The sequence below is a fragment of the Asterias rubens genome, chromosome 15 (assembly GCF_902459465.1).
Source record: "Asterias rubens chromosome 15, eAstRub1.3, whole genome shotgun sequence".
Classification (NCBI taxonomy): domain Eukaryota; kingdom Metazoa; phylum Echinodermata; class Asteroidea; order Forcipulatida; family Asteriidae; genus Asterias; species Asterias rubens.
This window is the reverse complement of record NC_047076.1, coordinates 4,514,129-4,530,327: the sequence shown is the minus strand read 5'-3', so window position 1 is coordinate 4,530,327 and position 16,199 is coordinate 4,514,129. Positions and strand designations below refer to the sequence as shown.

The 16,199-nt window shown below is 40.3% G+C and overlaps 1 protein-coding gene across 1 annotated transcript; it reads right to left on the bottom strand.

The window, feature by feature from the left end:
- Positions 1 to 4,006: 4,006 nt before the first annotated feature.
- On the bottom strand, positions 4,007 to 12,352 carry LOC117300370 (organic cation transporter protein-like). The gene is made up of 9 exons (XM_033784146.1): positions 11,905 to 12,352; positions 9,797 to 10,027; positions 8,817 to 9,013; positions 7,374 to 7,703; positions 6,722 to 6,856; positions 5,809 to 5,894; positions 5,320 to 5,440; positions 4,990 to 5,062; positions 4,007 to 4,635 (listed from the first exon to the last, which is right to left on the bottom strand). The coding sequence occupies exons 1-9, from the start codon at positions 12,214 to 12,216 to the stop codon at positions 4,396 to 4,398; spliced, it is 1,725 nt and encodes a 574-aa protein (XP_033640037.1). The 5' UTR covers positions 12,217 to 12,352; the 3' UTR covers positions 4,007 to 4,395.
- Positions 12,353 to 16,199: the final 3,847 nt, after the last annotated feature.

The following is a 16,199-nucleotide window of genomic DNA, read 5'->3' as shown; positions in this document are numbered from 1 at the left end:
ATACTTTCCGAAGGGAATACAACAAAAATTAGGTCATATTATGCGAATCACCTCTGGTTTCGCATAACAGGCTTGGTTTTATGGTTTGTATTTTAACACCCCTTCTAGGTGTTCACTCATGAGTGTGATCGCAACTAGGCAACGTGGAAGCGGTGTGGGCAAAAATGGCTCGGTGGGAATCGGGGGGGTCAGTGGGGTGATGGATTTGTTTTGTCAGTGTTCTCATTTTAAGTTGCTGGTTCCCTTTGTAGCCCCTTCTTCCGAGAGGGTGGGTCAAAGAGCTTGGAACGCAGCAAAGAACCGTGCGAGTATACTTTAGATTATGATTTCTTTAAAGGCACTGTGTGGAACTCATTCAGTATTTGCCAAAGAACAGTCTCCTGTATAACAACAGTATGCATCAGATGACACTTCTGAAAATGTTGACCCAATATTGATCATCGAAGTTGCAAGGAGACATGTAAAACCCAATATTGTTGCACAATGTTTGTGCATGTCTTAATAAAGGGCTTCAGGCCTGAAGTCTTTGAGAAATTACTTTTCATAAGCTATGTTACTTCAGAGGGAGCCAGTTCTCACATTTTTTACATTTATAAAAGGGTCTATATACTTTTTGTAGGCCAATAAACACAGCATCCACAGATTTACATTAAACTTAAACACAGTTTAAAGATAATGATAATAAAAAGCTTCCTTGGAAATATTACTTAATGAGGGGCTGTGATTTTTGAGATATTGGTAAAACAATGTCATGAGAATAACTTTCGTCTCAGTCATCAAGAGACCAAAAATTATTATTATTTTTAGCATGTAAAAACGTATTTTCATTACATTGTTTTACTCATTCCTAACAAAAACTGCAGCACCTGAACAACTAATATTTTAAGCTACACTTTCTACTATATCTCAAAATTGTATAAACTTAATGTATCTGTGGACATTGTGTTTTGTGTTTTTTGCTAACAATTATTTTGAGTAATAACAAATAGTGTCCAGTGACTTTAAAGCTTGGCCCCACCTCAAGGTCAAGTACTATTTTACGTGCGGTTAGAAACTTGTAAACTTTCCATCACTTGCATAAGGACTCTTTCTGAATGAGTGCAGCACAAAACCTCAACTTTGACCTTAGAGACATGATATATGATTGATGGCGATGGGGGAAAATGATTCAAAACAGTTTATTTCATTTAATTATGTTAGGTTTGCATCGAGGATAAAGAATATTAATTTTGGTTTTACCCTTATTATTCTTAATATCTCAAATGCAAATTAAATATATTTAATAGATGCGCTGCTGTAGGATTCGAACTGCCTCAGTGGTCATGTGGTCTAGGCCTATAGTTTATGAAACACTTCTACTCTATGGTTCGAATCTCACGCGAGTAAGCGGCCTGTAATTTCACAGAACTCGGGAAAGTAGGCCCTACATCGGTGTAGTAAGTCGGTGTAAAACCAATGTTCTTTATCCTCGAAGCAAGTTCAATCATTTGTAGTAAATCGTTGCGGATAATAGGCCTGTACCCCTGCTAATATAAGGCCGTGTCCGAAACGACGACTTCGGCTACAGCTACGTCTAGATCAGTGCGTCTACCAGTGTTGAAGAATAGCAGACACGCGCGATCTAGCCGTAGCTGTAGCCGAAGTCGCCGTTTCGGACACGGCATAAGGTTCGAACCGCACCTTTAGCCTCGGTGGTATAGAATTGCAAAGGCCGTTGGTTTTAATCCCACCCGAGAAATGCCCGAGTGTTTTTTTTTTTCACTTAACTCATGGAGAAAGTACTGAGATACACTGCTAAAATAAGCTCAAATTGGTTTTAAAGGGGGAAAAAACAAATTAATAATTTAATCTTTATCCCCGATGCCAAATCCAACATCTATTAAATCTCAGGTAAACCTATTGAACAAGTCGGTCTAAGTCAGCTTTTGAGTCAGCTTTCTAGCAATCCCCGGGTAACAGATCTCCCTATGACTCCGGCCCGGAACTGTGGCAGGAGATTCGGTCCCGCCTTAATGGAAAACTGTCGTACAGCTTCTTCTGATAAGCGCCCTCTTTTGAATCACCTTCCTCAGCCCATGTTAATTTCCCATTTTTGGGGGACCGAATCCCCGGCGGACAGAATTCCCTGGGACACCGCCGCAGCCGCGTCGATATAAAAATAGACTGAGCGGTCTTTTTTGCGTTCCCTTTTTATCTTTTTACTTTGACAAAATTTGACTACAGAGGGCGCTATATGTTGACTTTTCGTGGTGTAAAAAAAAAACTTCCTTGCTTGTGATCTGTGTGTTGGTACATGCTGTCACATGTGGATTGTCACAACTAAACTTGTGAAGACCACCATCCAAACTAGCCGCCAACTACCTCCAGTCAGCCAGAAGTATAGGACCTTTGATCAATCCCGATATTGCCCGAGTCGACAGGAGAGTGTGTTACTCAGGCACAGTGTTATCAGGGGCCAATTTCATAGAGCTGCTTAAGCCAAAAATTTGCTCAAGCACGAAAATAGCTCGCTTATTTTACACAATTACTGGCAAAAATTTCCTGCCATATACATTGCTTATGACTAGTATTAAGCTGTTGTTTACTTAGCATTACAATTGAGTGGAGTATTGGCCGGTAATCTGATTTCACTAAGCAATGAATTTTTTGCTTAAGCACAATTTTTTGCACAAGCAGCTCTATGAAATTGGGCCCAGGTCGTTGCTCTAAAAATGGTGATGTGCACTTGAACTTCGCACCCGGTGTGCAGTGTGCTAACTAAAATTGCAATGTTGTGGTGCAATATTATTTTTGCAACATTGGCCGGATGTACAAAAAAAGAGCACCGTGTACCGCTTGCAGAGTTGTCTGTCAGTAGAGTCAGGATCACGGTATTGCCTGTTATCCCATTTCGAGTCTATATACGTCTACGGCTACGCATTATTGAGGTAGGTGAGCGAAACTGTATGAACCCACATGTAGGCCCTATGACTATGTACGCAGTGCTTGCAACAATAATGCACCGACTGGTAATATATATAGTACTATAAAGTTAACTTGTGTATCTATTGCATTTGGATGAATTGCTGACACAGTAAATTCAAAAATCATTCCTTGACTGAATCTGCTGCGGAGTCACAGGGGTAGGAAATACTCCATGCCTTTTATTTTTGTAGCTTCTATCAAAGCTCTATATCAATCATACCATCAATCAGAAATAATTTGTATAGCGCCAAAATCAACCAAAGTTGTTCAAAGGCGCTCAAGACAGTTGGATGAAGTTAATGTTGATACACTTGTTGGAATAGAAAACATTTGAGGAGTTTCTTGAAAATGTGAATAGTGTTAGCATCCTTGATGTGGTTAGGGGGAGTGTTCCATTCTATAGGTCCAAAACAGGAGAGTGAGCGATCTGCACATGACACAGCATGGGTTCTGGGCATAATAAACTGATTAGAAGATGTGGATGATCTAAGCTGTCTGCGTTGTGGTTGCAGAGTAAGTCAGATATGTAGGATGGCGACTGTTTATGGAGAGCTTTGTACACAAGTAGAAGAACTTTGGGAATTTGATACGCTGTTGTATAGGGAGTCAGTGAAGAGCAAAGAGTTCTGATGTGATGGAGTCGTACTTCTAGCGCTTGACAATGACACGAGCAGAGGTGCGTTGGACATTTTGGACTTTAGTGATTAGGACTAACTAGGACTAAATCATGCCTCATTTGTTAATGTTTAAATGCAAACTGTATTGATTATTATTAGCCAACTACACTATTAAGTACTAATAATATAGCAGTGCAAACACCTTTGCTCAGTCCTAACACAAACATCACGCCTGCACAATGAAAAGTGAGACGTGTAGGCTAGCTGTTACTATTAATTGTGCGAAAGCAAAACCCTTGTTGCATTTGGTACTTCTCATTTCAACTGTGTTGCATTTTGCTGTATTTGGCAGGGGTCAATTTCACAAAGAGTTAGGACTAGTCCTAACTTAGGACAAGTCTTAGGAGATATGAAAAACGTATGGTTAGTCCTAAGTTAGGACGAGTAACGCGTCCTAACTAGAGATAAGACTAGTCCTAACTCTTTGTGAAATCCACCCTGTAGGTAGGGACCCATATGAAAGTTGCAAGTTGCACAGCACTCTTACTGGTGGAATGTTGACTGGATTGAAGCACCTTGTTAAACCAATTATTTCAAGGGAATCTGAAAGCGTTACTTGCATATTGCTTTGCTTCCAAAGCAAGTCAAAGCTACTCGAGATACCATAAACTGCTAAAATTAACGTATTGCATCGTCAGACACTGTGCTCGGCTTCGAATTCAAACTTCGGTCTGTTCTGCCCCCTCTCGCTCGTGCACAGCACCTTGATGCGCGTAGCAATGGCACGCACAAGGTCTGCCGGCCCTGACCGAGATTAAACACAGGGGGCTAACCCCTCGACACTGGTACTGAGGTTTATACATGTCTGCGAATGTTTTTCCTTCAGACATTTGTGGGTTGAGCCAGCTTCGTCTTTTTCGGCTAGTTTTGCTCCATCGTCCATGGTTTCTGGCAGGGATCGGTTGTTAGTCTCCGCTAACGGGAAGACCAGCAACCCGGCAATGAGTGACACCACACCGAACACAATGAAAGGGATGGAGCTGTGTATTACATTCTGTTTAGTAAAACAAAACAAAAAGATTTTGAGTTGAGCATTATTCATGAGTTGAGAACAGTGATCTTTCATGGGTAATTGTAAGCCACTACTACGTCTTATTCCAGACTACAAAACTTGTGTAAGACTGCAACAATAGTGGTCTGTGTTCAATTCCTGCGAAACAATCGCTTGCGAAAACAGCCATGTAACGTAAAAATTTGCTTCACTTTCCCATTCGCAGGAAGTAGGAACCGACCGGGCTTTATTTTGTACTCAATATCAGCCAATTTATGTGCTGCACTAATTCACAAGAATTTGTTTACACATAAAACAAGTCTTTCATCACGAATAACCATTGTGTGTGTGACTTACGAGGAAGACAATGAACGGCGCCACCATACCCCCAACACGGCCGATCAACGAGGCTGCTCCAGCTGCCGCATTTCTGCATCAGAAAGTAAACAATGGTAGTTACATAAATAAATAAACAATGGTATAATTATTATGCACTTTCCACATCAAGAGTTATAAACGTAACATCTCAACAAGTTCCGGGATGTGCCCCTTTTTACATATCAAAGTTCGATAACAATAGGATAGTCCAACCTTCATCAGAACACTTTCATGTTTTCATGAGCTATATTGTGCGTGCAATCGGTCCAGCCCGCTCCTGTAAGCTCCTGTAATGACAATTATGCTCACCTCAGCACAGTTGGAAACATTTCGATGGTCACCAGGCACGTCAGATCAAAGGCCGTGGATGCAAAAAACCTCCCAATCATTGCTAGTCCCAACTTCAACATGCTGAGATCTGTACCATCACCTGCAAACGAATTGTTACAAATACCAGTGAGTATTGAACAAGATAGTTGTATATGGCTGGTAAAGGTGCATCTGACGACAAACAGATTAACTGTCCAAAACGTTGCGAGTCCATAATATAATATGTTCATTCGGGACCTTAATTAGTGGACAAGAGAGTGATACCTTTCGTAGATCAAGTATGTGGCCATGACAACAGCCGTATCTGCCATTGTACGGCCTCAATATTTGCAACGCTTTCTGCTGTGAGACATGGCCTCTTCTGATAAACTATTGGTGGCGCCCTTTATGACTGTAATTCTTTTGAAATTACATCGACATAATGTTACTGTAACCTTATAGCATTAAACTGATAAAGTTTATACAAACCTGATTCGTCAGGTATTAGTCCCGTAACCACACACGCCACTCCACTGACGATAAAATAAATCATAAGGGGACGTCTACGGCCGAACCTAATTCCACATCGATACACGAGCAGTTAAAACATACGTTTTACATTATTGAATCCATTGCACATTTTATTTAAGATTAAAGATTAAAGATTAAAACTATTTATTGTGCTGATAACAAACATTACATACAAGAAAGGCATTGCAACAATAGACAACAAGAATAGAATTACAATTTACAGATCTATACAAGTATAAAGATAAAGGGAGCACGTATCTTTCCACACACACGATCTTGTTTTCGAAATCTAATTCAGCCAACATGTGTAACGTATTATGCCGATTAGCCAGACACGACATCCCCTAAAGAACGTAGCTTTTGAGAAAGAAGTAATTTCTTACTCAAATAATAACATACTTCATGCCCGAAGCCTTTTACTATTTTAGGCATCTGAAAACACACATGTGAGCAACAATGATGTTTTGCTTTCATTATTCTTTTTCATTTTTATGACCAATTGTGAGTCAAAATGTTCACAGGTTTGTTGTTTTATGCTCATGTTGGGATACACCAAGGGAGAATAAGTTCAATGGGCCATATTTTTGACCGCGTGAGGGCAATCTCCAAAGGGCATCTGAAAGCACACGAAATGTATGCAACAATAGTGTTTTTTTCTTTCATTATTGTTTTTAAATTTTATGACCAACAATGACCTGAGTCATATTTTCCACAGGTTTGTTATTTTATGCTCATGTTGGGATACACCGAGGGAGAATAAGTTCAAAAGTTCAAAGGTGACCAAATGTTCTGAAAGTCGATTTTCAGAATTTCAGCCAATCACCATTTAAAGTTGACACCATTTCAAGTTAACACAGGAACTGTAACATACCTGATTGTGACGAAGTAGTTAGCGATGTAACATGGAGCCTCCGTTAATGACATCAATGTGAAGTTGACGTACATATTTCCAACCAAGTTAGCTGCTATCAGGAAGAACCCGTAGTAGACAGCGGAACACGCAAACCTATAATCATTAAATTAGGTAAAGGAGAATGAACGAGAAAGTTATGTGCATATTATTCGTAACGAATCTACAGAGAAGTGTAGATTTGTAACATAATCTGCACTTTCATCAATAGAGTGACGTCACAGAAATAACTGACACCATATTAACTTTGGAGGTTTTGGAGCACAGGACAGTATTCCAGTTTACCAACAGCATGCATGTTAAATCATTTATCGTCTTGGGGTTATTTATCACGTCATGTCAATCCCAAATGTTTTGTTTGTGGCTGCCCGCCAAAAAAATGTCAAAGCAAAAAAAAAAATGTCTACCAGAATATTACCAGCCAAATAATATCACAAACAAAATTCAATTTGTGGATGGTATCCTCTGCTGATATAGGCTATAAGCAGGAAACTGTTCTGCAATCCAGCGTGACAGTGGGCAGAATTTCATGGGACACCGGCACCTGGCTCCAGGGTTTTACAAAGCCGATTTTGCGAGACTTCATGGCACTTACGGAGCACCGTATACTTACCAGCAATACAAAACAATCAGTGTTTGTATGGCCAACGCACGGGTCCGGAACAGATCCAACAGGGTGTACTTTTTAGTATCCTTTACGGCCGGAACGTCACTCTCCAGTTGACTATAATCTGAAGCCTTAATATCCAATGGTGGCTTTTCGTCCGAAAGTTCCGGCCTCGATGATCCGTTTATCAGCTCATGTTCCTTATCTTGCTGAGGGAGGAAGAAGTAACCACCAACGTGGGAGATGTTCTTGGACTTGGAGATTCGCTGGAAGATCTTCTCGGCTTCGTCTACTCGACCTTTCTGAAGGAGCCATCTTACCGATTCATAAGAGTACCTTAAAGGAACATTACGGAATTGGTTTTTGATGACAAAACAGTTGTGTCAGTATGCACGAGAAAATAGTGAAAATCCGATTACACATTTTGCATGACATCGATTTTAAACTTATTTCTCATCAAAATATGAAACTTCAGACAGAAACATTTCAAGGGATATTTTCTACTATTATCATCATTAGACATAAGTCTAATGTAAATCTGTGACCTAAGACAATTTTTTTTTCTTACCATTTCAATAATATTCCTTTAATTACAGGGTTTCAAAGGCACTGGACAATTGGTAACTTCTCAAACGTATGCATTCCCTTTAAAGTTAATGGTATTGTACACAATTGGTAGAGCTGACAACATAGTCGCAGAGAGCGTTTGATCAACCATACATGAAAAAACAAACCTGAGAAATATCTGCCATAATCCGTAGAAAATAGTGAAAAGCCAATGCACGATAATGTTCAGCCTGTATAAACACATTGTCAGCAATTTTGGTTTTAACAACCGCAATGGGCTGTAATTGATGTTGGGTTGGTATGGTCTCCATCTTGGGGAATGTTCATTTTGTTTAAGCTGGATTAAAGATTAAAAGATTAAGCTTACAAATTTTTATTTTCTTGATAAAATACATGAAATGTGTCTTCCCTGTGTAAAGGAGACTACATACATACAAGAAAGGCATAGCAACAATAGAGAACAGGGATACAAACTACTATTTATATTACAGATTATATACAAATAGCTGACTGGGAATGTCTGGCCAAAAACCGGCCTGCTTGTCGACAGCTTGTCCGACAGGGCGCTGGGCATATAAAAGATTCATGGGCCCAGAGCCAGGAGGAGCGACCTGCATGAAGGTACGCCCGTGTTGTAGGACGACCTCTGCAGGCATCATCTGACAAGATGGCCTGACGATGATGATACAAATATAAAGATTATAATTATTTTGTTTTATGTGAATAGTGATGAAAACATAGGCCGAAATGGGCTCGGTTCGTTTCTCTGATGCAGTTTTTAGTCAGCTCTAATATGCATTCTTTTTCATACAGCTCGAATTCCTGGACAGTATGACCCTAACCGGGTCAAGTCGAACTTTTCGTTTTTTGCAATGTACTTACCAAACCAGTACAATGAGAGGGGCAGCCAGAAGTGACATGACTAGCTGTAGGTGCCTCCAATTTGGCAAGATGTACGCCAAGGGTCCGACGAGGACCAGTCCAAGGCACCATAGCATTGCACTACCCAAATGTGACCTGACACGAAAGCTGGGAGGGAACATTTCGATGATGCGGACGTAGGGCACGAGGAGTAACCCCTTTGGAGGTAAAGATTGAAGTACACGTAAGTTATGATGTCTAACCGGCGTTAACGCAACGAGGTAACTACAGTTTAGCCCATGTTTCGGAAAAACGAGAATTTGAAGCATGGAACTTCTGTCTGTTTAAGTATAGTTTCTTTTCTGTCAAAGACATACTGTACATAATTTCAAGATTTTCTTTGAGCCACGAACTTTGATCATTGGTCTGACGTGATTATTCCTTCCGTGCAGTTTCATCATCATTGAAATCAAAGAGGTTTTGAAGAGCGACATTGTGTATACTGTGCTTCCCCATGCGGTGTCTATTATCCCTTTCTTAAATATTTTTTTTTAACACACAACAATCATGCCTACAGTATCTGCCAAAAAAACACACTACAGTGTTCAATGTTCGTGTAGGAAGTACTGCTTACAGACAGCCCATCACAATTTAACAGACGGCCGGCAAGCCAAACCAACAGACAGTCAGGCAAACAGAATTTCAAGTGTCAACAAGATACACAACCTTTATGGCAGAGGTCATAGTTGTGACGAATGTGAACTGAAGTTTCGCGTAGTGGTTTTTTTTCGCTGCCTTTCACCTCTGTGGACCGAATCCCGAATCCGATCAGCTCAGAACAGAGCCTTACATGTGGATTTGGGTTTTTAGTCCTAACATCCGTGGGTTTTCCCTATGTTGGGATTTTCCTCCCACATCTAACACTGAACATTCTTATCATTTTCTATCCATCCTGTTATTGGCACTTATTGTGCTGTGGGATGTAATAAATAAATACTCACCGGAATAAAGCAACCGTGGAGGAATTTCAGAAAACTCATCAGTCCGTAGCTCTGTGCGAAGCTGAACCCCGTACCAGTCAACACGATACCCACTAGCGACCCTAACAGGGTGAGGCGACGACCGAAGATATCTGACATCTGCCCGGTGACGTAAGATCCAAGAAGGCAACCACCGAAATGAACAGACTGGAGAGTACTCCCAAGAATGGCCCGGTCGCAAACCAGATTCAGCTACAATACGAACGAGAATATGAAACGGCACTTACTTTGGTTGCCCTTCTTAAGGGCACATTTTGTCGATTTCACCAAACTCTTCCCATTTAGTATTAACCTTAGTACAACTTAAAACCCGTAATAGAAGTTAGGACGAGTTTTACACTCGTCCCAATTCGAGACATGATTAATCCTTATACCGTTTCGTGAAATCGGCTGCGTGACATTGTTCTTTAATACAATACAGGCCTGAAACCTTTTGTTATGCATTTATGAAAACACCCAAAGTTGTGCAACAATTGTGTTTTTTGTCAATATTCTTGCAAACTCGATGACCAATTGAGCCCAAATTTTCATCAGGTTTGTTATTTTATGCATGTTGGGATACAATTACTGGTCTTTGACATCCTAACGTGTCCAGTGCCTTTAACCGCGATATCTCATTGTAACAGCGAAACTTTTAGTCCCTTCTGTGACGTAAACATGTTTTCTATGGGACACAGTCCAGGAAGGTGAAGTGGTCGTATTTTGTGATGGAATTAAGTAGCTACAGACTTGCATTGTTGACAAAACTTTGACTAGACACAATAAATAGTATTATAGGGGCATAACTTCACGAAACGTTAGGATTAATCCTATCTTGAGTTAGTAACTCGTCCTAACTAGGATGAGCTCAATGCGTCCTAAATGCTGTGGTTACGGAACTTAACTCATAAAGGCCTTAGATTAATTCTAAGTTAGGAAGAGTTTGGGGAAATCGATGGCTTGCACAAACAGGCATGCTCACTTGCAAATTCCCACGAAAAGGTTCAGCGCGTTAGGCCTATTATAGTTGCTATAACATAATTGGTCATGTTTCAAATAAGTAGATATATACCCAGGATAGCAAAAAGCTTATGTATTCGTAAATTCTAAAGAAATATTTTTAAAAACTTGAAAAGAGTTATATTTGCAGCTATCTTCGTGGCATTCAAGTTGATCAGCCGAGCCTGATGGAAATGTCCTAATACACTTTTCATGATATTGCCCTTGTGTGAATGGCCATCGACCACAAAGTTATTGTTAACAATAATATGAACGAAATGCATTAAAGGCAGTGGACACTATTGGTAATTACTCAAAATAATCATCAGCATAAAACCTCACTTGGTAACGAGCAATGGGGAAAGGTTGATTAGTATAAAACATTGTGAGAAACGGCTCCCTCTGAAGTGACGTAGTTTTCGAGCAAGAAGTAATTTTCCACGAATTTGATTTCTAGACCTCAAGTTTAGAATTTGAGGTCTCGAAATCAAGCATCTGAAAGCACACAACTTCGTGTGGCAAGGGTGTTTTTTTCTTTCATAGTTATCTCGCAACTCCGACGACCGATTTTATGCATTTGTTGAGATACACCAAGTGAAAAGACTGGTCTTTGACAATTACCAATAGTGTCCATTGTCTTTAATCACCGTGCTAAATAAAATCGAACAGTTGGTTGGTTCGGGGCACTTGACAGGTTTGGTAGTTGTCAAAGACCAGTACTCTCTGTTGGTGTATCACAACATGTGCATCAAATTACAAGCCTGTGAAAATTTGGAGTCAATATTGGTCATCGAAGTTGCAAATGGATAATGAAAGAAAAACACCGTTGATTTGGTGGATTATGTGCTTTCACATGCATAATACAAGGCTTCAGCTGAAGTCTTTTATTGTTCGAGTGAGAAATACCTCTTTCTCAAAAAACTCCGTTGCTTTAGAGGGGGCCGCTTCAGAGGGAGCCGCTTCTCAGCTCTCCATTGCTTGATACTAAGTAAGTTTTATGCTTACAACTATCTTGAGCAATTATTTACTAATAGTGTCCCGCGCTTTAAGTTACGTTGGTTAGTTAAAATGGGAATTGATGATAATCTTACATCTGTGACAACACTGGTCTCGCCATGGACAGTGTCATACTCCCAGCCATCCGTACATGCCATCGTCTCATTGTCGCCGCCCGTGTCATTGTTATAGTAGACAATCTGGTGACAGCCGTCATCGAGGGGAGTCGTGAAGCTCGTCTCATTCTCTGGTATTCTACATCGGTTGTTGTCTGGCTGCCCAATGGTGAATGAAACACCAGTGATATGCCAAGCAGCTACGCTAACAGCAAGGACATACGTGAAGTAGTTGAGAGCCTGCATACGGCCAAAACTTCCGAGCACACGAAGTGACTTGTCCACGTCCATATTCAGCTCATCAACAAAATAAGGACAGGAATAAACTGGAACGCAAGACCACCCACTTATATACCTAGGATGCTATATCAGCAAACAAAATCCCTTTGTACATATTAAGGTGTGCATGTGCCACACTCGCCTCACACACACAAAAAAAAACGACTACTCTCACCCAACAAATAAAAAAGTACGATTGTACACAGATTTGGACCACAATATGGGTCTGAAAAGAATGTGAAGCTGAAAGAAAACTTTACAAAGACTCAATCCGCTCCGGGAAATACTTTACGTCATATGCTGTGTATAAATCCAGGGACACTGTGAGCGCCAACGGAGTTTATCCTATTATCATTTGTTGTGCATAACATCATTTTTTATACCTGCCGAAAAGTCCCCCTTTGACCCGGTTTGCAATTTATAGTTTAAAGTGAAGAAGACATTAACTTCGGGTTTACCCTCCTTTCTATAAATACAATATATACCTACTGTAATGTTTTATTAGATGCTTTAAAGCCATTGGACACTTTCGGTAAACAGTATTGTCCAAAAGCCCACACTTCGTGTACATCAACTTATATGTAAAATAACAAACCTGTGAAAATTTAGGCTCAATCGGTCATCGGAGTCGGGAAAAATAACGGGAAAACCCACCCTTGTTTCCGCACATTTCGCCGTGTCATGACATGTGTTTCAAATAAATCCGTAATACTCGATATCGAGAATTGGTAATTGTTTTAATGTTCTCTCAAAAAGTAAAGCATTTCATGGAATAATATTTCAAGAGAAGTCTTTCACCATTACCTTCTGCAAACCCTGTAAGTTATTTGTGAATCTGTGAACTTGTTTTCTGTTTTTCTGTTCCGAAAGTGCCCAACGGCTTTAAAAAGACATGAGATTTTTTATTTATTTTGTTGACGTTCGATGACGCCAGCGCCGGGGAATATCTTGGTTTCAGCATTCTGTTGGATCGGATCGGGTGTACTCACAAAACTGGATTTGGTTTTTTTGAGATCCTCTGCGATGGGACCTTACTGTGTCTCCCTGGATGGGGTCTATGACTCGACTACTTTGGCTTGATCGAAACGTTGAGTTGTTAAACCACTGGTTCTGTCTCGAGATCTACCTGTGGATTACTTTAGCAGCGCTGTAGGGCTGGAAGGGAAAGCCAGCGACCGATAGCTAAGCTTAATCATCAATGAGAACAAACTTCTCACGAAATCTCATCAACTGCTTGTGCCACATTGGGAAAGGTGTTTTGCTTCCAGCGAAAGTTCGCGTGTATAATATGATACTTTCCGAAGGGAATACAACAAAAATTAGGTCATATTATGCGAATCACCTCTGGTTTCGCATAACAGGCTTGGTTTTATGGTTTGTATTTTAACACCCCTTCTAGGTGTTCACTCATGAGTGTGATCGCAACTAGGCAACGTGGAAGCGGTGTGGGCAAAAATGGCTCGGTGGGAAATCGGGGGGTCAGTGGGGTGATGGATTTGTTTTGTCAGTGTTCTCATTTTAAGTTGCTGGTTCCCTTTGTAGCCCCTTCTTCCGAGAGGGGTGGGTCAAAGAGCTTGGAACGCTGCAAAGAACCGTGCGAGTATACTTTAGATTATGATTTCTTTAAAGGCACTGTGTGGAACTCATTCAGTATTTGCCAAAGAACAGTCTCCTGTATAACAACAGTATGCATCAGATGACACTTCTGAAAATGTTGACCCAATATTGGTCATCGAAGTTGCAAGGAGACATGTAAAACACAATATTGTTGCACAATGTTTGTGCATGTCTTAATAAAGGGCTTCAGGCCTGAAGTCTTTGAGAAATTACTTTTCATAAGCTAGGTTACTTCAGAGGGAGCCAGTTCTCACATTTTTTACATTTATAAAAGGGTCTATATACTTTTTGTAGGCCAATAAACACAGCATCCACAGATTTACATTAAACTTACACAGTTTAAAGATAATGATAATAAAAAGCTTCCTTGGAAATATTACTTAATGAGGGGCTGAGATTTTTGAGATATAAGTAAAACAATGTCATGAGAATAACTTTCGTCTCAGTCATCATGAGACCAAAAATTATTATTATTTTTAGCATGTAAAAACGTATTTTCATTACATTGTTTTACTCATTCCTAACAAAAACTGCAGCACCTGAACAACTAATATTTTAAGCTACACTTTCTACTATATCTCAAAATTGTATAAATTAATGTATCTGTGGACATTGTGTTTTGTGTTTTTTGCTAACAATTATTTTGAGTAATAACAAATAGTGTCCAGTGACTTTAAAGCTTGGCCCCACCTTAAGGTCAAGTACTATTTTACGTGCGGTTAGGAACTTGTAAACTTTCCATCACTTGCATAAGGACTCTTTCTGAATGAGTGCAGCACAAAACCTCAACTTTGACCTTAGAGACATGATATATGATTGATGGCGATGGGGGAAAATGATTCAAAACAGTTTATTTCATTTAATTATGTTAAGTTTGCATCGAGGATAAAGAATATTAATTTTGGTTTTACCCCTATTATTCTTAATATCTCAAGTGCAAATTCAATATTATTTAAAATCGTTGCGCTGCTGTAGGATTCGAACTGCCTCAGTGGTCATGTGGTCTAGGCCTATAGTTTATGAAACACTTCTACTCTATGGTTCGAATCTCACGCGAGTAAGCGGCCTGTAATTTCACAGAACTCGGGAAAGTAGGCCCTACATCGGTGTAGTACGTCGGTGTAAAACCAATGTTCTTTATCCTCGAAGCAAGTTCAATCATTTGTAGTAAATCGTTGCGGATAATAGGCCTGTACCCCTGCTAATATAAGGCCGTGTCCGAAACGACGACTTCGGCTACAGCTACGTCTAGATCAGTGCGTCTACCAGTGTTGAAGAATAGCAGACACGCGCGATCTAGCCGTAGCTGTAGCCGAAGTCGCCGTTTCGGACACGGCCTAAGGTTCGAACCGCACCTTTAGCCTCGGTGGTATAGAATTGCGAAGGCCGTGGGTTTTAATCCCACCCGAGAAATGCCCGAGTGTTTTGTTTTTTCACTTAACTCATGGAGAAAGTACTGAGATACACTGCTAAAATAAGCTCAAATTGGTTTTAAAGGGGGAAAAAACAAATTAATAATTTAATCTTTATCCCCGATGCCAAATCCAACATCTATTAAATCTCAGGTAAACCTATTGAACAAGTCGGTCTAAGTCAGCTTTTGAGTCAGCTTTCTAGCAATCCCCGGGTAACAGATCTCCCTATGACTCAAGCCCGGTACTGTGGCAGGAGATTCGGTCCCGCCTTAATGGAAAACTGTCGTACAACTTCTTCTGATAAGCGCCCTCTTTTGAATCACCTTCCTCAGCCCATGTTAATTTCCCATTTTTGGGGGACCGAATCCCCGGCGGACAGAATTCCCTGGGACACCGCCGCAGCCGCGTCGATATAAAAATAGACTGAGCGGTCTTTTTTGCGTTCCCTTTTTATCTTTTTGACTTTGACAACATTTGACTACAGAGGGCGCTATGTTGACTTTTCGTGGTGTAAAAAAAAAAACTTCCTTGCTTGTGATCTGTGTGTTGGTACATGCTGTCACATGTGGATTGTCACAACTAAACTTGTGAAGACCACCATCCAAACTAGCCGCCAACTACCTCCAGTCAGCCAGAAGTAATTAGGACCTTTGATCAATCCCGATATTGCCCGAGTCGACAGGAGAGTGTGTTACTCAGGCACAGTGTTATCAGGGGCCAATTTCATAGAGCTGCTTAAGCCAAAAATTTGCTGAAGCACGAAAATAGCTCGCTTATTTTACACAATTACTGGCCAAAATTTCCAGCCATATACATTGCTTATGACTAGTATTAAGCTGTTGTTTACTTAGCATTACAATTGAGTGGAGTATTGGCCGGTAATCTGATTTCACTAAGCAATGAATTTTTTGCTTAAGCACAATTTTTTGCACAAGCAGCTCTATGAAATTGGGCCCAGGTCGT